This window comes from Mauremys mutica, chromosome 2 (assembly GCF_020497125.1).
Source record: "Mauremys mutica isolate MM-2020 ecotype Southern chromosome 2, ASM2049712v1, whole genome shotgun sequence".
In the NCBI taxonomy this organism is placed as follows: Eukaryota; Metazoa; Chordata; order Testudines; family Geoemydidae; genus Mauremys; species Mauremys mutica.
The window spans coordinates 165,590,692-165,614,563 of record NC_059073.1 but is presented as its reverse complement, the minus strand read 5'-3'; the positions used below and the strand labels follow the sequence as shown (position 1 = coordinate 165,614,563).

General features: G+C 42.0%; 1 protein-coding gene across 2 annotated transcripts in view; it reads left to right on the top strand.

The window, feature by feature from the left end:
• The window catches only part of ADCY2 (adenylate cyclase 2), a 435,859-nt gene that overhangs the window by 380,191 nt on the left and 31,796 nt on the right, over window positions 1-23,872 (top strand). For both annotated transcript variants that reach the window (XM_045005617.1, XM_045005618.1), the window contains one exon: window positions 9,728-9,847. In XM_045005617.1, coding sequence (XP_044861552.1) covers window positions 9,728-9,847 — 120 coding nt within the window. The remainder of the gene's footprint in view (window positions 1-9,727; window positions 9,848-23,872) is intronic.

Sequence of the window (23,872 nt, the reverse complement as noted above, 5' to 3'; positions counted from 1 at the left end):
TTTCACAGATGGTCCACTGGAGGATGAGGATGTAGTAGTTGCGCTTATTACAAGCACTCTTACTGCAGTTACAAGAGAACAATTTCAAGCTGCTTGTTCAGCATGTCCAATTCAACAAAAACTATGGGAATTTCTGACAAAGAGATGGCCCAGTAACCCTAAAAACCTTGACCCAGTTTTGCTGCCTTATTTTAGAGTTCGCGATGAACTTTCTTTGCTCGATGGCTGTGTGCTATGAGGTACATACTGGCTACTTGTGCCAGAAGAATTACAGTCAAAACCTAGCACACGATACTCATCAAGGAATTGTCAGAACCGAACAACGACTATGGGATCTGTATTGGTGGCCAGGAATGGACTCTCAAACACTCATAAAATCCTGTGTCACTTGCCAAATGCATGATAAGACAGCAGTGACATGTACCCCTCCATTACAGCCTGTTCCTCTTCCTGAATCTGCATGGGAAAAAGTGGCGATTGACATTGTAGGACCCTTTGATACTGCTCCAATTGACTGTCATTTTGCCATCACTTTAATAGACTATTTCAATAAATGGCCTGAGGTAGCGTTTACATCACAAATCTCTTCTGCTACAGTAATTAAGTTCCTCTCTTCAGTTTTTAGCAGGGAAGGTAACCCCAAAGAACTGGTTTCTGATAATGGTAGTTAATTTACTTCCCTGGAGTTTGAAACCTTTCTAGCAGAGAGGAACATTTTACACAGAAGGTCATCCCTATATTACCCTCAAGCCAATGGGGAAATCGAACGGTTTAACAGAGGTTTAAAAGAGAGTTTGCAAACAGCTAAATTGGAAGGGTGATGGTGGATACCCTTCACTACTGATTTCTTACAAGCATACCGGGCTACATGACATGCCACAACATAAAGATCACCCACAGTGTTACTTCATAGGAAACAAATGAATACTAAACTGAACATTGCTGGATTGTTAAAGGCATGACCTGATGCCCCAAACGAGGATGATGTGAGAAAAACAGTTGAAAAGAACCATGCAAAGTATAAGGCTTTCACAGACAAGCGGTGGGGTGCTAAGGAATCAAAGTTTGAGTGTGGTTCCTTTTTTAGAATATGAAAACCTAGAATTTTACACAACGGGGACCATAAATTCACAGCTCCTCTTAAAATCATAGAGAAGAAGGGACCTTACACCTATTGACTTTCTGATGGGCAGGTATGGAATGCTTCTTAGCTTGCACCTGCCTATGCACCAAGAGGAGATTATGCCAACACCCAGTCTGCATTGGATGACTTCACCATAAAACCAACACAATAAGACATAGCACTGGAACCGGGGCTTGAGAGACGGCCTGTCAGACCCAGACGACCACCTGTCTGGACTAAAGACTGTGTCATGTAGTATCTACAGTGTTTCCAGTGTAATATTTCTGCCAGTAGTATAGTGTCTTGTTTTCTATTTGTTCCTGTGGTTAGAACAACAATGTTTGTTTATTTGGGAGAGTTTCTTAAGAGAGGAGGGAATGCGGTGTTTAGATGTGCTTGTAATTATTAGAACTGGGAGCACTGGCTGTTGGGAGTCTGAAAGGACAGGAAACAGGAAGGAGTGGGGAGGAGTTGAGGAGGCTGAGTGAGAGTTACAGAGGGTGCAGCAGCAGCTTGGTACAGAGGTTTCCACTGTAAAAATAAAGTCCTGTTGAAGTTGTTAGTAACTTGCCTGGTTGATACAACACAATGTCACCTCTCCTTTCCTTTGTTTTTGCTTTTAGCTAATTCCTTCCTGCCTCCATCACATCTACCCAGTCCTAGAATACAGTTTATATACATAATACATAAATAAAAATAAAATAAAACCCACTCAAAATTATTTTTAAATGTGGTGCTAACATTACATTTTTGAACCACCACTGCATTCCCTGTGCTTGTATTTTATACCCTTTCTCTCACCCCATGTCTGCTTTCTCTATCCAGATAATAAGCTTGTGAGCTCTTTGAGGCTGGGACTCTCCATTGCTATGTGTCTGTAGAGCAACTAGACACCTGTCGGTCCTACTGTAATACTAGTAATACCTAACTGAAAAAAAAACATTTGAAAGAGACCATTTTCCTATTTAAAATCTATTATTTGAGGGTTGTTTTGTTTCTTCCCTTTAGACCAAGTTTTAACCAGCCTCTGTAAGGATCTGCAAAGTGGGCAAGGAGACAAGCAGCTGGCCAGAATCCCTTCTATTACATCCCTGGATACTAGGTTCCTTAAAGGGTGTGGGATAAAGGTGGGGCCATGGCTGATAAGGCCAACACGGGGGAGTCTGTCTCTAAAAGGGAACACCAGTGTCTGCTGACTTAGTAAAAGACTGTGTCAGCTGTTTATGAGTAAAATTTGCTGCTGCTGAAAATGGGTAAATTCAACAGGAGAAAATGCAGCTGTCCCCTTTACAATCCCATTTTGACAACTGGTTAACTGATAGGTCACAAAATGTAATTGTAAACAAGGAATCATGATTGAGCAGGTGTGTTTCTAGAGGGGCCCTGCAAGGATCTCTTCTTGGCCCTATGCTATCCAACATTTTTGTCAATGACCTGGAAGAAAACAAAAAATAATTACTGGGAGAGAGTGGTAAATAATGAAGAGTACAGGTCACTGATACAGATAAATCTGGATCACTTGGTAAGCTGGGCAGAAGCAAACAATGTCTTTTAATATGGTCAGATGTAAGGTCAGACATCTAGGAACAAAGAATGTAGACCAAACTCACAGGAAAGGGGACTCAATTCTGAGAAGCAGAGACTCTGAAAAAGAGTTGGGGGTCATTGTGGGTGATCAGCTAAACATGAGCTCCCAGTGCAACGCTGTGGCCAAAAGAGCTAATGTGATCCTTGGAGATATAAAAGGATAATATTAAGTTGGAATAGGGAAGTTATTTTACCTATGTATTTGGCACTAGTGTGAGTGCTTCTGAAATACTGCATCCAGTTTTGGTGTCTACAATTCAAGAAGAATGTTGAAAATTTGTAAAGGTCACAGAGGAGAGACATAAGAATGAGTAAAGGATTGAAAAATGCTTTACCGTCAAAGGTGGGTGAGGTAATATATTTTAATGGACCAACTTATGTTGGTGAAAGAGACAAGCTTTTGAGCTATACAGAGCTCTTCAGGTCTGAGAAAGGTATTCAGAGTGTCACAGCTAAATACAAGGTGGAACAGATTGTTCAGCATAAGTAGTTAACATATTCTAATGGACTATTCAGGGTGAAGTGGCCTGTTAACACTTCTGCAGTCAGAGACCAAAAAAGGGGGGCTAGTGGGTTACAGATTGTTGTAATAAGCCATAATTTCAGCCATAAATTCAATGTTGCAGAGTTTCTGGAGGAAGTTGATTATGTCTTGGAAGAAGCTGGCCCTTTGTGTGGTTGAGTAGTTTGAGGATGGTTTCTATGAGTCCTGATGTTCCTTCAGTAAGAATGCCATGGCTAGATATGATTGGCCTGCCTGGGTTCCCTTGTTTGTGTATTTTGAGAAGCATGTAGAAAGTCCCTGGGGTGGGTTCGTGGGGCATGAGGATGTAGATTTTTTTTTGTGTTGTTCGAGAAAGGATTTGATGATTTCCTTAAATTCTTGGATGAATTCTAGTGTGGGGTCTTCTTTGAGTTATTTATAGTAGGTGGTGTCAGAGAGTTGTTGTTGTCCTCATTGACATAGTCATGATGGAGGAGAACTACAATGACACCCCCTTTGTCTGCTGGTTGGATTGCTATCTGGTGGTTGGATTTCAAGGTCTGTATAGCTGTCCTTTCAGCAGTGGAGAGATTGTCATGGATGTGATGTTTGCTAAGGATCTCACAGTCAGTTTTTTTTTCCTGAAGCAATCAGTGTAACGACATTAAATGAAGTCCCACGAACAAGGGGATCCGGTGGTTCTGAGCACTAACCCACCAGTACTCTCAGCACTGATGCCCCACAAGCTGCGGAATCTGCCCGTTCTGCGGAAGTCCATGGCACCAACACCAGTACCGAGGGTATCTCTATCACTGGGGAGATCAGGAACTGTGTTTGAGCCCCAGGTCGCATTCACCTTAACAGAACCAGAGTCTGTCAGGCCTTTCTACCTATAGGGAGATTATTTCTCCCCTTGTGATATGCTTCAACTGCAGAACACCTTTCCACCCACTCCGATGGACTACACCCTTTCATTGGCTCCAGCGGTATCACCAATGGAACCAGAGTCTGCCTTCTCTTCCACCAATGAATCAGAAGCTGGAGAGGGACTGTTGATACTTACTAACCATCCATACTTGCATTCACAGAGGCTGTCCTGGTCTTGGCAACTCCCACAACTTCACCCACCACAGATCCACTGGTACCCCATGCTGTAGGGACCACCTCAGCATCCCCCAGATACGGCCTACTGGCCATACTACCCTGGTCCCAATAGCCTCCTCAGAACCAGCCTGATCTGCAAGAGAGTCTTCACCTGCCTCTCCATTGAGAGCTCCTTCTAGCAGGCACTTGGATCTGTTGGTAGAAGAGCCTTAGCCCAGTTCTGATGGTGCCACCAGAACCAGAAAGGTTTGCTTCCTCATCTGCAGATGAAGCAGTGACTACAGCATCTCCTTCACCCCTGAATGACTTTAGGCAGTTTCAAGATCTGCTGTGCAGAGTTGCGGGGGAACTCCAGATTCCACTGGAGGAAATCTATGTTACCCAGCATAGACTACGGGATATACCCCACTCCTCAGGACAAACTAGAGTTGTACTGCCTATTAAAAATGCCATTCTTGAGCCTGCCAGAACAGTATGGCACACCCTGGCCACATACATCCCTACGCCCAAAGGGGCTGAAAGATGCTATTACATTCTGGCTAAGGGGTCCGAGTTCCTCTTCCCACACCTCCCCCAAAACTTCCTGTTTTTGTAAGCCGTGACTGAACAAGACAGACAACAGCACCTTGCTTTACACCATCTGACAAGGAGAGCAGTGTTTGGACCTTTTGAGGCATAAGGTCTTTTCCTCATCTTGTCTTCAATTCAGGATCAGGAACTATCAGGCGTTTCTAGACAAATTCGACTTCTCGAATTACAGCTAATTTGAGGAATTTACTGATAGTCTCCCTCAACACGACAGGGCTAGTTTTTGGGTGATCATTGAGAAAGGGAAGCTGGTAGCTGGAACAGCACTCCAATCAGCAGTGGGCGCAGCAGATACCTCCTCAAAGGCCATGGCTATGGCCACAGTTATGTGTCGGGTATCTTGGCTCCACTCATACGGTTTCTCTAGGGAGGTGCAAAACACAATTGAAGACCTCCTCTTCAATTAGTCCCATCTTTTCAATCAAAAGATGGATGATTTGTTACCTAGCCCCCGAGGCCTCACTTTCTAGACATGCTGATTCAGGACATATGTAAAGTGGCTACATGCAGTTCTGTGCACACCTTTGCAACACACTGAACATTAGTGCAGGACTCTGCAGCGGACTCCTCCTTCGGTGTGGCAGTTCTCCGCACAACCATTCCGTCCTCATCCTCACACCCTCTTCCAACTTAGGTACTTCTTGTCAATCACCCTCAACAGAATACAATAGGGACCATCACTCAAAGAAGAGGAGGTTATTTAACTGTATTTGGAGGTTCTTTGAGATGTGTGGTCCCAATCTGTATTCCACTTCCCACCCTCCTTCCCCTTTGCTATGGATCTGTCTGATTCATGATGGAGAAGGAACTGAAGATGCAGTTGGTTCGCCATGCCCTTTATCACCTTGGATGGAAACATGAGGCAAGTCAGGGCTCATGGGTGGACCAACACACTACTTTCAAACTCTCTAACTTCATAAGAACATAAGAATATAAGAATGGCCGTACCGGGTCAGACCAAAGGTCCATCTAGCCCAGTATCTGTCTACCGACAGTGGCCAATGCCAGGTGCCCCAGAGGGAGTGAACCTAACAGGCAACAATCAAGTGATCTCTCTCCTGCCATCCATCTCCATCCTCTGGTGAACAGAGGCTAGGGACACCATTCTTTACCCATCCTGGCTAATAGCCATTTATGGACTTAGCCACCATGAATTTATCCAGTTCTCTTTTAAACATTGTTATAGTTTCGGGTACATGGAATACAGATAGGGACCACACATCTTGAAGAACCTCCTGTTACAGGTAAAAAACCTCCTCTTTCTTGTTTGAGTGGTTCCTTCTGGAGTATGTGAGGTGCAGGAGATGGTTTCTCCATTTTTTCTGAAGACCTTCTGCAGAGCTGTTCAGCATATTTGGAGTTGTAGGAGATGATCAGAGGGTTATAGATGGTGAGTCCTCTGGGAATAATGTTTTGTTTCTTGCATTTTCTCAGGAAGTAGATGTCGCTGTTAAGTTTTGGTAATGTTGTGTTAATGTTGAGCAGTGAAAGACTCAAGGAGTTCCATCTAATTAGCTTATCAAGGAATGATTTTGATCAGTTTGTCAGTACTTACATGAGGAACAGAAATTTGAAAATAGAGGGCTCTTCAATCTAGCAGACAAAGGTGTAACAAAATCCAGTGCCTGGAAGTTGAATTCAGATAAATTCCAACTAGAAATAAGGCACATGAAAATAATTAAACTTTGGAATAACATTTGAAAGATTGTGGTGGATTCTCCATCACTGGCAATTTTTAAATCACGATTGGATTTTCTAAAAGATATGCTCTAATTCAACCACAGCTGTTTTACTTGAAGCAGGAATTAATTTGGAGAAGATCTATGGCATGTGTTTTGCAGATCAGATTAGATGTTCACAATGGTCCCTTCTGATCTTGGAATCTGTAAATATGTGAATTTACATCCACAGATAATTTGGCACTATAAATTATTTTCTAAGGTGTGATTATTTTAAAGTCTTGATGTGCACACATATTATATATTTAAATAAGCTTTGCCTTACAATCTGTTTATCAAAATATACACTTATAGTTCAATGAAGAAATCTTTATGCCTCTACAGAGTATTCCTTTTGGGTACCACAATGATATAATACAGGGATTACAGAGGAAAATTTGAGTTTAATTTAGTATATTATGGAGATTTATTACATTGGGTGGGTTTGATTAAGGCCTCATAAAACACAGTTCCCAGTGCTTATCCCTTAAATGAATTCTGGTGTCAAAGATCTAAAGAAGGGCAGGATTTATTTCTGTGATTTCAATTAATGTTAATGGTAGGTGTGTAACTAAATTCTTCAATGTTATTTCAAAATTTTACCCCATGTTGACAGACTCTTGTAAATATATTAGGGGAGAAGGTAAACTTATTTAACTACATGGTTGTGTGCATCATATTTATTCAATATATTTAAATCTGATGAGTCTGTGACATTTACCTTAGGCAGGTAAGTAAAGATAGGAAGTTTACAATTCTTTGTTCACTTTTTTTAATATTTGAAAAATAATACTTTGTCTTTTTGTCATCAAATCTAGAATTGGCTGAAACATGTTTTTAAAAAAAACAAAAATAAACTAATGTAGAAACGTGCAGATTTTAAAAGGGTATATTAGGAGTCAAGACCCATTTGGGCTCAATGCACACATATAAAATGTTAAGAACATAGCAGTGGCCAATAACCAATGCTCTAGAACCTGGCAAAATAAGCCAGCACCTGTATGCAAATGCAAACAGTGAAAAATGGTTTTTGTTTCTGCCCTGATTCTTCAGACTTGATTTCTTCAGCAAATTGTTCTAGCATATAATAAATAATAATAAATAATAATAATAATAAATATTTCACCCAACCTTTGTCTGTTTTTTCTATTTATTGTTCAAGTTCTTCAGGGCAGGGACTGTCTCTTATTATCTCTTTGTACAGTACCTAGCATAATGAGGTGCCTATCTCAGTTAGGGCCTGTAGATGCTACTGTAACACAAATAAATAATTATAATACCAGTGACTTAATGATAAAAATGCATTTAAAAAAGCAACATCATCCTAGGGAAAGATTATGTCTGGTCCACCACTGGTACACAAGTAAGTGAGACATCCCAATTAGCTCTTGCACTTCCAGCAGCCCTGACCTCTTCAAAGGGTGTGCAGAGAGAGCCATGTTAGGGGCATATCCCTCTCTGTGCTGTGCTGCAAGGCTGGCCTTACATGGGAGGGGAGTGTTCTCTGCACCCTTTCAAAAGCTGCAGTAGTGGCTAGCTACTCTTCCTAAAACTCCCTCAGATCTGCATATCCCATATACAGTGCCTCTGGGAACTACGAATGGGAGAGTTGTGCCCCTCTGAACTGGCCCCAGAGTGAGGCCATGTTTTAAAGGCACAAGAAAGCCCTACATGCATTTCTTTTTTATTTTAACCTTGCATTTTTGTGATAATATTAGTTTTAATTAGTGATAAAGGTATATTTTTAAACAATTTGTTTTTGATTTTGTTAGATTTGATTGTAGTGGATGACTTGCCACTTAACTCTAAATACCTCAATGCAAACACCCCTGGAAGCTAACAAGTTAGTTATGAAGCTGAAAAGAACCTGGTATCACTATCTTGCATTTGTACAGTCTTCTGGTCAGATAAATTAGAAAAGCACAGAAGTGCTCATCCTAGGTTCCTCTTCAAAGGAGCATCAGCACAGCAAGCACTGTCATCCTGCATTGCACACGGTCCAAAACAGAGGATAGATTATATGAATGTGAGAGAAAAATCTGCTTGGAATATAAATTAAAGGTGAAAATAAGAACTTAATGGTAGTTTGCTGAAATACTGGCAAACATTGGGGTTAATAAAAATACAGCTTTCTTTCCATTTCACTCCCTCCTCCCCACCCCCAAGGATGTGAATGCAAAGGCTGAGTTATCTCTAATGGAGAGAAAAGAGAATGCTACATTAAAATACCGTGTATATAGGCACTACAGAATCTCCAAAGTGACATAAGTGAGATAGCAAGTGGAGATGGTTTGACGAAAGAGAGCAAAATCCAAACACATACTTCAGAAGTAATTGGTGTTTGTTTCATGAAAACTGACAACATTTCTGTGTATTTTTCCCCTTGTGTATTCTTTTATTATTTTTTGTTTTACTCAGTCTCCTATTTCACCTGGCACTGGTACGTGTTCATAGTATAATAAAACTTATGTTTCTAGTTCCACAGATTGCTGTAGACTGCTTAATGGCAATGCTTGAAGGTAGATGAATGTATGTTGGAAGGGTTAGATTTGTATTGGTAAATGTTGATGTCACCATACACACACAAGCTGACAAAAAATATTTCATCTATGACAATAAAAATTTACAGATAGACAAAGTAACAAAAATGCTGTTTGCGAACTTATTGGTATTATTTAATGATATTTACTTTGCATATATTGACATGTGATGTTGACTATTTGTGTTTTAACAGTTTAACTTTTTGAATCTCAATGTCTAGTGTCATTAAATAATTATTGTCTGATCCCTCCTTGATTTTGCAGTTGTGAAAATTTGAATTAAAAATGCTTAACAATAAACATCAATATTCTCTGTCAAAATTATTTTTAAAATGTAATTCTGCCCAGCCAAAATATAAGTTTACATCAAAGTACTTCATGATGTATTTTCTTTTGCAGTGTGGGCACACATGATGGTAATTTGAATATAAACCCCATTGCATTCCATTCAAAAATGACTTGGGACCTCTGATTCTGCTTCTGTCAAAATAAGTAATTAATGATTGAGCTTTTCCCTCTCTGTTTACTTCTTTGATCTGTCACCACTGAAGATACTAACAAACTTCATATTATTTTCCTCTAGTTTTTCCTGGATGATCCTGTGATAATTTTCATCCCAGTTCTTAATTCATCAAATGCAAGTTTTCCCGAATCAAGTGCTCAAACACTGTGGTATATACAAAACAACTATTTTTACCTACCAGTAAGTTCATTTTACATTTCTTTATTTTTTTATAGTTTGTGATGGCTAGTGATCAATGGTTCCATGTCTAGTTGGCAGCCGGTATCAAGTGGAGTGCCCCAAGGGTCGGTGCTGGGGCCGGTTTTATTCAATATCTTCATTAATGATCTGGAGGATGGTGTGGACTGCACCCTTAGCAAGTTTGCAGATGACGCTAAACTGGGAGGAGTGCTTGATACGCTGGAGGGTAGGGATAGGATACAGAGGGACCTAGACAAATTAGAGGATTGGGCCAAAAGAAATCTGATGAGGTTCAACAAGGACAAGTGCAGAGTCCTGCACTTAGGACGGAAGAATCCCATGCACTGCTACAGACTAGGGACCGAATGGCTGGGCAGCAGTTCTGCAGAAAAGGACCTAGGGGTTACGGTGGACGAAAAGCTGAATATGAGTCAACAGTGTGCCCTTGTTGCCAAGAAGGCTAATGGCATTTTGGGTTGTATAAGTAGGGGCATTTCCAGCAGATCAAGGGATGTGATCATTCCCCTCTACTCAGCACTGGTGAGGCCTCATTTGGAATACTGTGTCCAGTTTTGGGCCCCACACTACAAGAAGGATGTGGATAAATTGGAGAGAGTCCAGGGGAGGGCAACAAAAATGATTAGGGGGCTGGAGCACATGACTTATGAGGAGAGGCTGAGGGATCTGGGATTGTTTAGTCTGCAGAAGAGAAGAATGAGGGGGGATTTGATAGCTGCTTTCAACTACCTGAAAGGGGGTTCCAAAGAGGATGGATCTAGACTGTTCTCAGAGGTAGAAGATGACAGAACAAGGAGTAATGGTCTCAAGTTGTAGAGGGGGAGGTTTAGGTTGGATATTAGGAAAAACTTTTTCACTAGTAGGGTGGTGAAGAACTGGAATGGGTTACCTAGGGAGGTAGTGGAATCTCCTTCCTTAGAGGTTTTTAAGGTCAGGCTTGACAAAGCCCTGGCTGGGATGATTTAGTTGGGTTTGGTCCTGCTTTGAGCAGGGGGTTGGACTAGATGACCTCCTGAGGTCCCTTCCAACCCTGAGATTCTATGATTCTATGATTAAACCTACTGTCACTGGACCTTTTGAGGCTTAGTGGTTCAGAGGATTTTTCAAGAAGCCTCCAAAGGGTTCATTCTTTTTCCAGAGGTACTGAGTACTCACAACTTCATTTGAAGTCAAGGAGAGGTGCAGGGCCTCGGCACTTCTGAAAATCAGGCCCTAACTTTGAATTTCAATGAATTTCAGATTAAGAAAGCTGTTTGGAGAAATGTCTGGTAGCCAAGAACTCTAGAGTTCTAATTCTAAAAAAATGCCATTCTACAATATCAGTAGAGCACACCTTAAGTGGATTAGGAACTGACTAGCTGACAGATCTGAAAGTAATTGTCAGTGAAGAATCACGATCAAATGGGGGTGTTTCTAGTGGGTTTCCAGAGATATCGGTACTAGGCCTGACACTTGCATCAGTTATCTGAAAGTAAATATAAAATCACTGCTGATCAAATTTACAGATGAAACAAAAACTGGAGGAGTAGTAAATAATGAGGAGGATGGGGCAGTCAAACAGAGCGACCTGGATCACTTGGTTAACTGGGTCCATTCAAACAAGTTTACTGTAATACAGCCAAATGCAAGGTCATACATTTAGGAACATGGAGGGATGCTCATACCTACAGAATGGGGGACTGTATCCTGGAAAGCAGTGATTCTGAAAAGGAATTAGAGGGTCATCATGGACAAGCGATTCAACATGAGCTTCCAGTGCAATGCTATGGGGGGGAAAAGAGGCTAGTGTGATCCTTGGATGCTGAAAATTTGGAGAGGGTCCAGAAAAGAGACACAGAAACAATTTGAGGGCTGGAGACAGTGCCTTACAGTGACTCTTAAAGAACTCCATCTATTTAGCTTATCAGAAAAAGAAGATTGAGAGGTATCTTGATTAATGTCTAACTTCCTTCATGGGGAGAAAATACCTAGTACTAAAGAGCTTTCTATTCTAGCAGAGAAAGGCATCACAAGAACCAGTGACTGGAAGCAGAAGCAAAACACATTCAAATTAGGCATAATATTTTAACACTGAGAATGATTAAACATTGAAACAAATTACAAAGAGGAGTGGTGGAATCTCCTTCTCTTGATGTCTTTCAGACCAAGACTGGATGCCTTTATGGAAAATATGTTTTAGTTAAACACAAGTTATTGGCCTCAGTATAGGGGTAACTGGGTGAAATTTAATGGCCTGTGGTATACACGAAGTCGGGCTAGATGATGTAATGGTCTCTCCAGGCTTAAACTCTCTGAGGTCTGCCTATAATAATTGTCTCCTTCTGTGGCCTTGGGCAATCCACTCAACATCTTTGGCATAGTTTTCCAATCTATAAAATGAAAATAATGCCTAATTCAGAGATGTGTTGTAAAGATTAACTAGATAATGTGTTAATTATAAGCATCATTTTAATTAATTCTGAAATAAATGTTTAATCAGTGAGGGCCTGATTGGTGGACTGAACTCTTGCAATGCTCACTAGTTTTCACATTATGTCAGTGTGAAAGCAACTAATCTAAATGGGGATAAACTTCATGCACATTTTTATTTCTAGGTCAGTGAGCCTAAAGAAGGGGCATATTTTTTTGCAAAATTTTTTTATAAAAGTGTAGTCTCTCTTCTTTAATTGAAACATTTTGTAATATGATATTTTGTGAGGAGTTCTAGCATCCAGGAAGATTTCAGGAGGTGTCAAACATTTATCTCCTGATCAGTTAGTGTAAGCTGATAGCTTATTGGTAGCACATTTATTTACTATGTAAGGATATGATTAAAGTGCTTTTGCTGACCTCAACCTTCCCCAGTCCTCTGTATGTACATACATGGAAAAACTGTCAGTCCACTAATTTATTTTTATCTTATTTTAAACAGAAACATTTTATATTCACTTTTGTCATATGTTATTTTGTCGTGCTTTTATAATTCTTTTGAGGTTTTTTTCCACCGCAATAAAGGATAAGTTTAATATTCTGTTTGACACTATCCGGTATCTTACTAAGATACCCAGGTCTTCATGGTATTGCAACTATTTATAGTAACTGGTCTTTAATATGTTTTTTTAAATTTAAATAATATCAAAATGCATTCTTTACATGTAGAAACCATATTGTCTGTCACTTAATAAATGTGATTACTTAGTTATGACAGAAATAGACAAAAATATTGTCATTGCTTTGTTAATAATTCAGGTATAGTGAATAATTTATGGTGGAATAAAGGTTTTAACACTCCTCTTTCCTATTTATCTATTAAAAACCTCCTAATTGTACTGTAGTTCCATCCTAAACCACACAAAGCATTTCAGAGCTCATAAGTTCTGGCTTGATAAAGACAGCAGGGGAGAGGCAAAATCCTTTTGAATTATTAATCAATCACTGATTTAGAAAAATTAAAAATCTATAGATAAAAAATCTATTCTATGTTTATTGAATGGTACACTGAGAACTTGTGGTGGCAAAACATTCTTTTTTTAAATTAAAAGTCAGTCTTTTGTATATGTGTATAATGGCATTAAACATTACTCCCACAGCGAAACTGCCTGTGACTTATAAAAAGTGAAGCTGACAGCTCTGTTGAGTATGCAGACTAAAATGAATGAATAAGAGATTTTTAAAATGCTTCAATCCCAGAAGAATTGAACCCTATTTGGAACCATGCTAATTAATATTTTTTGCTGCAATATGAGATGTTCTTAGTTACATTACTGTGCATTCTGCTGTTATACAAGACTTGTCAGGGAATACTTAATCAGTTGCAAAGGGATTGTTTGTCTTTTTGTTTTGTAAGGAGGCTGCAAAATGGTTTCCAAATGTTAGAAGTTATGTAGAATTTATATCTTTTGGACCCATATGATCTCCTCCTGTGAGAGACAAAATACAATAACAATTCCAGTATTGCCAGCCCCAAATGTTCAAAATTTATTACTCAGTTCCCAGAATATCATGAGATTTTTTTTATAATGTATTTGGAGTTCTTTTTATGTGCCTCTGGATGTTGAGCCTTTGAATTCATATTTTCAAGCTGTCCACCACAACCATGTGGGCTATCAACTTATTTTTTTCTTTTTAAATAATGCTGAAAATCTCAGAATCACAGCACTCCAGGGCCTAAAGTTTTAAGAAAAATACCAAATACCACAAGTCTCATGATCAAATCACAAGAGTTGGCAATAGCGCAGCTCTGTGGCTTTGAAATAGCTGCTGTCTGGATATTCTGTACCCATCTTGTCTGAGCCCTACAGGGGTATGAAGGAGAAGACTAGTGGTGAGGCTACAGTACACGAGAAGGAAAACAATCCTTTATATAAAGTCCCCCAAATCTATAGATTCTGGCCAGCTATGCAGATGAACTCTTCCTCCACGCTGACCCAGTCAGGGAAGAAAATGGCTGGCCAGAAAGCTATCATGCCACTGGTTTGCTAGATTGCAGTTTTGTGCTCTCTGAGAGGGATCAGAAAGCTCACAACACACATTAATGGTAATTCCAGCGGTATTGGCTTTTCATATTTTTTACCCCTTGCTGTTCCTTCCTCAAACCCTATCTATGTCCTCTATCCTGTCTGTTCTATTGGCCACATGGATCTTTTGCAAGAATTAGTTAGGTGGCTATGCAGAGGTGGCAGCTTTTTGCACAGTTTTATAGCCTGGCCCACCCCACCCCACCCTGTTCCCCAGCTCTGAGGAGTGGGAGGGATTGAGGGGGGGGAAGAAGGGTCCAAATCACAGTACTTTAATCGAAACTGCCTAGTAGTTTAAATCCAAAAGGTAGGTTTGCTACAAATACAAATGGGTCCATGGCTTTAAACTTTGTTTAACTGAAAACATGATTCTTGAGGGATTTAAACATTCCCGTGCAGTGTTGGGAACCCAGACAGAAGAGCAGTGAGCTAATGTATAAGAACCATGGACATGTCTATACATACGCGCTGCAGCAGCACATCTGGTGAAGATGCTCTCTGTCACCTTTGCAAGTGGCAGAAGCCGTGTCAGTGGGAGCAGCTCTCCTGCCGACATAGCGCTGTGCACACCAGCGCTTATGTGGGTGTAACTTCTGTTGCTCGGGGGGAGTGGAATATTCGCACCCCTGAGTGACATAAGTTAGGCTGACATAGGCTGTAGTATAGACATAACCAAAAAAAATGAAAGAGACAAACTTAGGGCTATGTTTTTAAAAATGCACAGCAATCCGAGGTACCTACACTTTTGGCTTCTCAACTTGAATTAGGCATACCCATTGAGGCAGCATTTGCAAATTGGGCTGCCTATTTCTAACTGGTGCTCTTTCATCACAACAAAGTTTCTTGACCTTTGTGTTTCGTTTTGGATGCACAAACATTAACATTTTTCCAATATGAAAAGCACTTTCACAAGTAGCGATGCTTACATAGTAGAAAAATGGATTCTGCTACTTTATATAGATTGAACTCACAAGAGTATAAAAGGCACCATTAAAAAGAATGCAATAATCAATGAAGATTTAATATAAGTAATTCTGAACAAGAATTAATTTTTTGCTTATTTCAAGCAGCAATAAATTATAAGCACTGGAGAAAAATTAAAATGACAAGTTAACTACAGCTGATTGTGCTGTACAAAGCACTCACAGTAGAGATCTCCCAAAATGAGTATATGGTGATTCAGGTTCAGTCAAAACTTCTATCGACAAGCCAGCAGTGTTCCAGAAATATCTTAATGAGAAATAAAATGTACTTGGCCTAAGAAAAGTAACTTTTTTTTTTAGGTATAAATCCTTAACATTCAGGTACTCTGTGGAGAATGTGATAAAGACTCCATAAGTGAGAATATACTATAATTGTCTTTCCATTTCAGTGCTGATTTTGACAACCCAGTCTCACTTTCACCAAAAACAAAACAAAAATTGAACTGAAGTTTTTCATGTTTAGTCTTAGGCCAGAGAAATATGTTTCAGGAAAGTTTAACCTCAACCATACAAACCACTTTTTGATGTATAAGTCCTAGAAAAAATAGTAGTTTTTGTAAGTTTTCTTCTCCACTCATAACTCAACGGAAGATTTGGCCTGAAGGCTTTACATTTCATGTAAATGTATACCTTAAGCATAGACCCAGTTTGAGCTTTCTAGATTCCCTCGTTTTAGTTATTTCATTATTTTCCCACCATCTGTATAAGTACAATATTTATGGAGTTTATAAGCTCTGTGCTTACTGCTTCAGAGATTACAAGTCCTGCAAGCAGAGCCTGCAGTTGCTCTAAGCTCTGTGCTATTACAGGAATGACGTTTCGGAGTTCACCCAGGACAGTAAGCTGGTTAGTCACCATTTGCCTTGTAACCCTTGGGTGTCTTGTGGCTGTGCAGCTTTGGTTCATTGATCTGACCCCAACAGTCTGTCAGCAGTGCACAACCAACCCTGGTCTTGCCCAACTTGTTTACTCCTTATAGGCCAACTTCAGTACCCTTCCAGCTCTGAATTCCCCCCCTTAATTGTTGTACTGTAGTGACCAGTCCCTTTCACTGGACCCTAAGAGAGACAATGTTAGGCTTGCTGCTTTTACCGAGACAACACAACACTCCAACCTGTTAGCTTTCGGTCTCCTCACCTCAAAAAAGATATTCTAGCACTAGAAAAGGTTCAGAAAAGAGCAACTAAAATGATTAGGGGTTTAGAGAGGGTCCCATATGAGGAAAGATTAAAGAGGCTAGGACTCTTCAGTTTGGAAAAGAGAAGACTAAGGGGGGACATGATAGAGGTATATAAAATCATGAGTGATGTTGAGAAAGTGGATACGGAAAAGTTATTTACTTATTCCCATAATACAAGAACTAGGGGTCACCAAATGAAATTAATAGGCAGCAGGTTTAAAACAAATAAAAGGAAGTTCTTCTTCACGCAGCGCACAGTCAACTTGTGGAACTCCTTACCTGAGGAGGTTGTGAAGGCTAGGACTATAACAATGTTTAAAAGGGGACTGGATAAATTCATGGTGGCTAAGTCCATAAATGGCTATTAGCCAGGATGGGTAAGAATGGTGTCCCTAGCCTCTGTTCGTCAGAGGATGGAGATGGATGGCAGGAGAGAGATCACTTGATCATTGCCTGTTAGGTTCACTCCCTCAGGGGCACCTGGCATTGGCCACTGTCGGTAGACAGATACTGGGCTAGATGGACCTTTGGTCTGACCCGGTACGGCCTTTCTTATGTTCTTATGTTCTTAAGCGCACACTTTACTGAACTCACACCACCTGGCTGATTTATGAGGAAAGCAAAACAAAACAAATAAATAAATATTAACAACAAAGCGTGGATGAAGCAATACCAAATAAAAGAGATAAAAGTAGCGAGATGGTTACAAGCAAAGAAAGTGAAAACACACATCTAAAATTTAAGCTAGCAAGATGCAGCCTTTATTCAAGATGATTTCCTCTCATCCACAGTCTCCTTTCCAGCCCTTTCTGTCCAGGCTGGCCAGGACCCATCCCAGTGATCAATTTGCTTGGTTCCTTTTTCTCCTGAGCCTCTCTCTGTTCCTTATATCTCCAAAGGGATGCCTTTTTCTCTTATAAATCAGGAAAGCCTCCTGGGGATTGACACCTAGTATACACTAGAAAAATTGGTTGATTTAACTTTCTTCAAGAGATGTCCCTGTGGTTGCTCCACTCCAGGTGTTGGTGCACCCCTGCGCCTTCATTTGGAGATTTTGACAACACGCACAGAGCCTGCCCCACGCGTTGAGCATGCCTTAATAATACGCATGCGCGACTGGTCTCCTCAGTTCCTTCTCTACTGTCCCCAGCCTGAGACAGAGCTCAGCAGACTCATAGAGAACTTTCTCTCCCTTTGTTTAAAATAAAGTTCCTTGTTAGCTTAGCTTCCCAGCAGTAGTTAGACACCACTTGCCTTATCTCTTGTCTCCAAAAAAAAACAAAAACAAAAAAAAACCTTTCTTGTTCCTGTCAGCGGCAGCCACTTCTGATATGCCTAGCTCCCCAGACTTGCCACGATGCCATTCCCATCTCAGATGGCCACTTGAAATGTATAAAATGCTTGGGGGAATCTCACATCCCTAAAAAATGTGCCTACTGCAGCAAACTGAAATCCAGGGCACGTAAGGACAGGGAGCTGAGACTCAAAGTGCTCTTCCAAATAATGGCAGCCTCTCTCACCCATAAAGGATACACCGAGAGCCAAAAGTTCGCTGGGCAGGTCTACAACCTCCCTCCTGGCATTTCCTCAACTCAGCACTTTTGACATGCCGGGCTTCTCTGGCGCCACGCAAAACCCACCTGCGACTGTGGCAGTAGCACAAAACACCAGTGCCAAGGCTTCGGGCTTCCAGCTGCCTGTCTCTCACACGGCACTGTTTGGCACTGCGAAGGATGCGGTGCCAACACATATTAGCCTGCCTGGCCCCCCGCAGGCTGTTCCCATTCTGCCGGCACCGTCATCCTCTGAACTTGCCGGCAGTGATACAAGGCTCAGGACACCAGTGCAGATGAACCCTCCTGCACAGCAAATTCCTCTCACACAGCCCTCACCACACAGGTGCTGCACTACTGCAATTTACTCAGTCAAGGGACCTGCAGGTGTCACTTATCCTGCAGTCACCCCTACTTAACACCTACTTCTCTCCAGACTCCGGCCAGCTTTGTCCTGCTAACTCACACTTCTCCAGTGATGAGGAATCTGTGCTGCAGGGAGACTTTTCACCTTATCAGGTCTCCCATTCAGAGACCCCAATCAACATGGGTCATAAAAAAGCTACTTTGTCCTACTCCCAGGATCCCACTGCATGGTATGCAAACCTGTGCATGGCACCACTCATGCCCTTCCCACCACAATGGCAATATTGGGCTCCATGGGCACCTTATACTCGGGATCACACTCATTATGCCACCAAAGGCAGGGGTGAGACCTGCTCAGTACCACCAGTAGACGAATCTGCCACTGAGTCACGATATCAGGCAGTCCCTTCACACCTGCAGGACCAATCACGGTCTACCTCCTCCAACCCAGTAGACCCAGTAGTTACACCAGACGAAGCATTACTTCCTCCTCCCCCGATGTCTTCGGATGATCTCTCAAAATATCAGGACCGCTTTAAAAGAGTCACCAATGAGCTAAGGATTAACCTGGAAAAAGTTCCTGAACAACAACTTGAGCTAACCCACATCCTGCAACCATCTCCTTCTTTCAGGATTGCATTACCTATCAACACAGCCCTCATGGAACCTGCCAAAGCCATCTGGCAAACACCGGCTGCAAGCCTACCTACCTGCAAGCGAGCAGATCGGAAGTACTCTATCCCTTCCAAGGGTTCTGAATTCCTTTCACTCATCCAGTGCCAAATTTGCTGGTAGTAGAAGCAAAAGAACAAGCACTAGTCTCCCCACTCCACCCCATCTGTCAAGGACAGGAAGCGATTAGATCTGCTCATGTGTAAGGTATACACGTCTTCCACATTACAATTCTGGATAGCTAATTATACAGCCGTTTTGGCAAAATATGACCACAAAAACTATAGTAAACTCATGGAATTTATTGATGACATTCCAGAGAAAAAGAAACAACAATTTACAGCCATAGTTTCTGAGGGACAAATCATCTCCCGTATCACTCTTCAGGCTGCCCTCAATGCAGCCAGTACTGCAGCAAGATTCGCTGCCACAGCAGTTGTGATGCGCTGAGGTTCATGGCTCTCGTCCTCTTCCATTCCTCAGGAAGTCCAAAGTACCATTGAGTATCTCCACTTCGATGGTGACAAACTCTTTGCCTCCACGACGAATGATGTACTTCATTCCATCATTCCAAGGGCAATTCTCCGGTCTCTAGGAATCCAAACCCCTACAACCAGAAGGAGACAATATAGACACCAACCTTACCAGCGTCCATGCTACCCCACATATGCCCATCAATCTCATAGAGCACATAAGCAATAACAACAACAGCAATGCCAGAGACCCAGGTACCAACGCTGCCGTCCCAACTCGTCGACAGCATCTCAACCCCCTCTGACAAATAAGCAAATTTGAAGCCTTGGTCAAGGGTTTAGAAAATACTGTTCCCAATTCAGCACTGACATCACCTGCCCCTATTTTTGGACACCGCCTATGCCCATTCTCCCATCAATGGCAGAACGTTACCACCAACAAGTGGGCTATAGAGGTCGTCACAATTGGCTATTCAGTCCCTTTCCTATCCTTGCCTCCCACCCATCCACTCTCCCCGTCCCTCTTCAGGGACCCCTCTCACGAGCAACTGCTCCTCCAAGAAGTACATCTCCTGCAATTGGGAGCAGTGGAAGTCGTGCCCAAAAAAACACAGAGGAAAAGGTTTCTACTCCCATTACTTTTTAACAGAAAACAAAATGGAGATGGCGACCGAGTCTAGACCTCAGGAGGTTTAACAAATTCATCAAAAAGCAAAAGTTCAAAATGGTTACCCTCACCACCATAATCCCAGTGCTGGAGCAGGGCAATTGGTTTTCAACCCTCAACCTACAGGACACCTATTTTCATGTGACTATACATCTGGCTCACAGACGTTTTCTTTGTTTTACCCTAGGTTCAACACATTTTCAATACATGGTGTTGTCCTTCAGCCTATCCACTGCCCCCCATGTTTTTTTTCCAAACTCCTAGCTGTCGTCACTGCCTACCTCAGGAAACAGGGGGTTATAATATTTCCTTACCTCGATGACTGTCTCCTCAAAGCCTCAACACTCAACAAAGCTCTTCGATCCACACAGCTGACCGCCGAATGCTTCCTGTCCCTCAGCCTACAAATAAACAGAAAAAAATCCACCTTATCTCCTACCCAACAACTGGAGTTCATAGGAGCACACCTCGATTCCCGGAAGGGAATAGCATCTCTCCCGCTCGACCGTTTCAACACCATAAAACTCCTGGTCACAAAACTTTGCAACAGTCCTCAGGCCACATGGACTCGTGTACTTTCGTGGTCAGGAACCCACACCTATACATGAGGTGTTTCGAAGCTCGCATGGCCATGGTTTACAGACTGAATGTACACATTCTAAACAAGCCATACCCTTCAGAGTCAAGGATGCCCTCCTAAGGTGGACAGTTCCTTCCAACCTCTGCTCAGGAGTCCCTTTTCTCCAGGATGCTCTATCCATTGTAATGACTACCGATGCATCCCTCACAGGATGGGGAGTACACATGTCTCACCATACAGCCCAGGGACTATGGTCTCCCACCAAAACCTCCCTACGTATAAACGTCTTAGAACTTTGAGCCATACGCAACCCCTGCCACCACTTCCCCCCATTCATTCAGAACCAACATGTTTGAATAATGACAGACAACATCACCTGCATGTTCTATGTAAATAGACAGGGAGGAGCTCAATTTCACTCACTTTGCACAGAAGCTAAGAAGCTCTGGAATTGGTGTCTCAAGCACAACATCCAGATATCAGCCACCTACCTGCCCGGGACCCTGAATATCACTGTGGATGAACTAAACAGACGATTTCCTTGGGATCATGAATGGGAGATAAACAAGATGGTCATACGCAACATATTCCACATTTGGGGCTACCCAACACTGGACCTGTTCATGACTGCGAAGAACAAGAAATGTCCTGAATTTTGCTCCAGAGCAGGACTGGGCAAAAATTCCCTAGGAGATGCATTCATGATCTCATGGGATCAAGACTTAATGTACGCATTTCCCCCAATACCGCTTCTCCACAGGGTTCTGACAAAGATATGAACAGGTTGTGCCACGGTAATTCTGATTGCCCTGTCATGACCCAGACAACCATGGTATCCGTTCCTCACCAGAATGTCAATTCGCCCACCGATTCCATTGCCCCTCACTCCAAACCTCCTATTGCAGCAACACAGCTGATTTCTCCACCCCAACCTATCCATGCTTCACCTCAAAGCTTGGTTCCTACATGGTTCTCACAAAATGAACTAGCATGCTTAGAACAGGTTCAAAGAGTACTCTTACACCGCAGATCACAATCTACTCGGCTCACCTAGCTCCGAAAGTGGAAGTGATTCACACAATGGTGCTCGACCAAACTCCTCCCACTTCCACACCTCTTCCATTAATACTTGACTATCTCTTAGACCTTAAGCAGTCTGGCCTTTCTTTCAGCTTCAATCAAAGTCCACTTAGCTGCTATTACAACTTTTCATCACAGATCGATGATAACTCTGTTTTTGCCCATCCAATCACCAAGTGTTTTCTCAAAGGGTTCCAATCCCTATACCTGGACATTAAACCCCCTACCCCTCCATGGGACCTCCATTTAATATTAACATGCTTGACTCAACAATTTTTCGAGCCACATGCTCTCTCTTATACCTCTCCATGAAAACAGCATTTTTAGTGGCAATCACCTCTGCCAGACACACAGGAGAAATAGCAGCTCTCACGGCAGACCCACCATACACAATATTTTTTAAGGACAAAGTTACCCTCCAACTACACCCCAAATTTATTCCAAAAGTGCATTCGTACTTTCACATCAATGAACCTATACACCTACCAACCTTCTTCCCCAAACCGCATGCAAAGTCCTTCGAATCCATGATGCATACACTGGATGTACACAGGGCTCTGTCCTTTTACTTGGATAGAATCAAACCTCTTAGGAACTCTTCCAGACTCTGTCTCCATTATGGAGCGATCCAAAGGGACACCTATTTCTATCCAGACACTTTCCAACTAGATCTCCAGTTGTATCCGACTGTGCTATCAAATAAAGGATGCAACTCCTCCAGCCTTCATCAGAACTCACTCCACTAGACCTGTAGCTACTTCTTTGGCTTTTCTATGCAAAGTTCCTCTGGCTGACATTTGTAAAGCAGCCACTTAGATGTCTGAACATACATTTGTTAAGCATTATGCATTACTCAAGGCCCTCTCACTGATACATGGTTGGGCAGAGCTGTATTATCTACCGTATTCCTACCAGATCCAAAGTCCCTACCTCCTTGAGATACACTGCTTTTAAGTCACCTGGAGTGGAGCACCCAGAGGAACATCTCTCGAAGAAGAAGAGGAGGTTACTCACCTGTGCAGTAACTGATATTCTTTGAGATGAGTGTCCCTGTGGGTGCTCCACTACCCACCTTCCTCCCCTCTACTTCGGAGTTGGGGTAGCCTCCACTGTAGAGAAGGAACTGAGGAGACCAGTCACACATGCATATTATTAAGGCCTGCTCAATGCGTGGGGCAGGCTCTGCACGTGCACAATCGGTATGAGTACTGTTGTCAAAATCTCTGAGCGAAGGCACACCAACTCCTGGAGTGGAGCACCCACGGGGACACTCAGCTCGAAGAACATCAGTTACTGCATAGGTGAGTAACCTCCTCTTCCATTGACCTAGGTACCATCTCTGGCGGCGGTAGATTACCTTTGCTGACTGGAGAATCCCTCCTATAGGCATAAGTAGTGTGTACACTGAACAGTGGCACAGCCACAGCCCATCACAGCTGTCTCCTTTGTCTCTCTGAGGTGTAGGAGCCACGCTAATTCTCTGTCTCTCAACTTGAGGATCAGGATAAATTCTGCTGGTTTAGCTTGATGTCTTTACTGCAAATATGTTAACTGAGGTAAATCCACATTCCTTAGTCTAGGATGATCTGTTTATCATCTTTATCTAGGCTAGACTGTCTGGTCTTAAACATGTTCTAGTAACATGGAGATATACCTATCTCATAGAGCTGGAAGGTACCCCAAAAGATAATCAAGTCCAGCCTCCACTAGCAGAACCAAGTATTGATTTTGCCCCAGATCCCTAAGTGGCCCCCTCAAAGATTGAGCTCACAACCCTAGACTTAGCAGGCTAATGCTCAAACCACTGAGCTATCCCTCAAACTCATAACTTCACAGATAATGTTAACAGATGCATTTTACAATTATATTAATAACCAATATGTTAGATTTTATATTATACTGCATAAGGTATATTTTCTACAGATGTTATTGCAGTAGTGTGTAGAGTGTGAATACA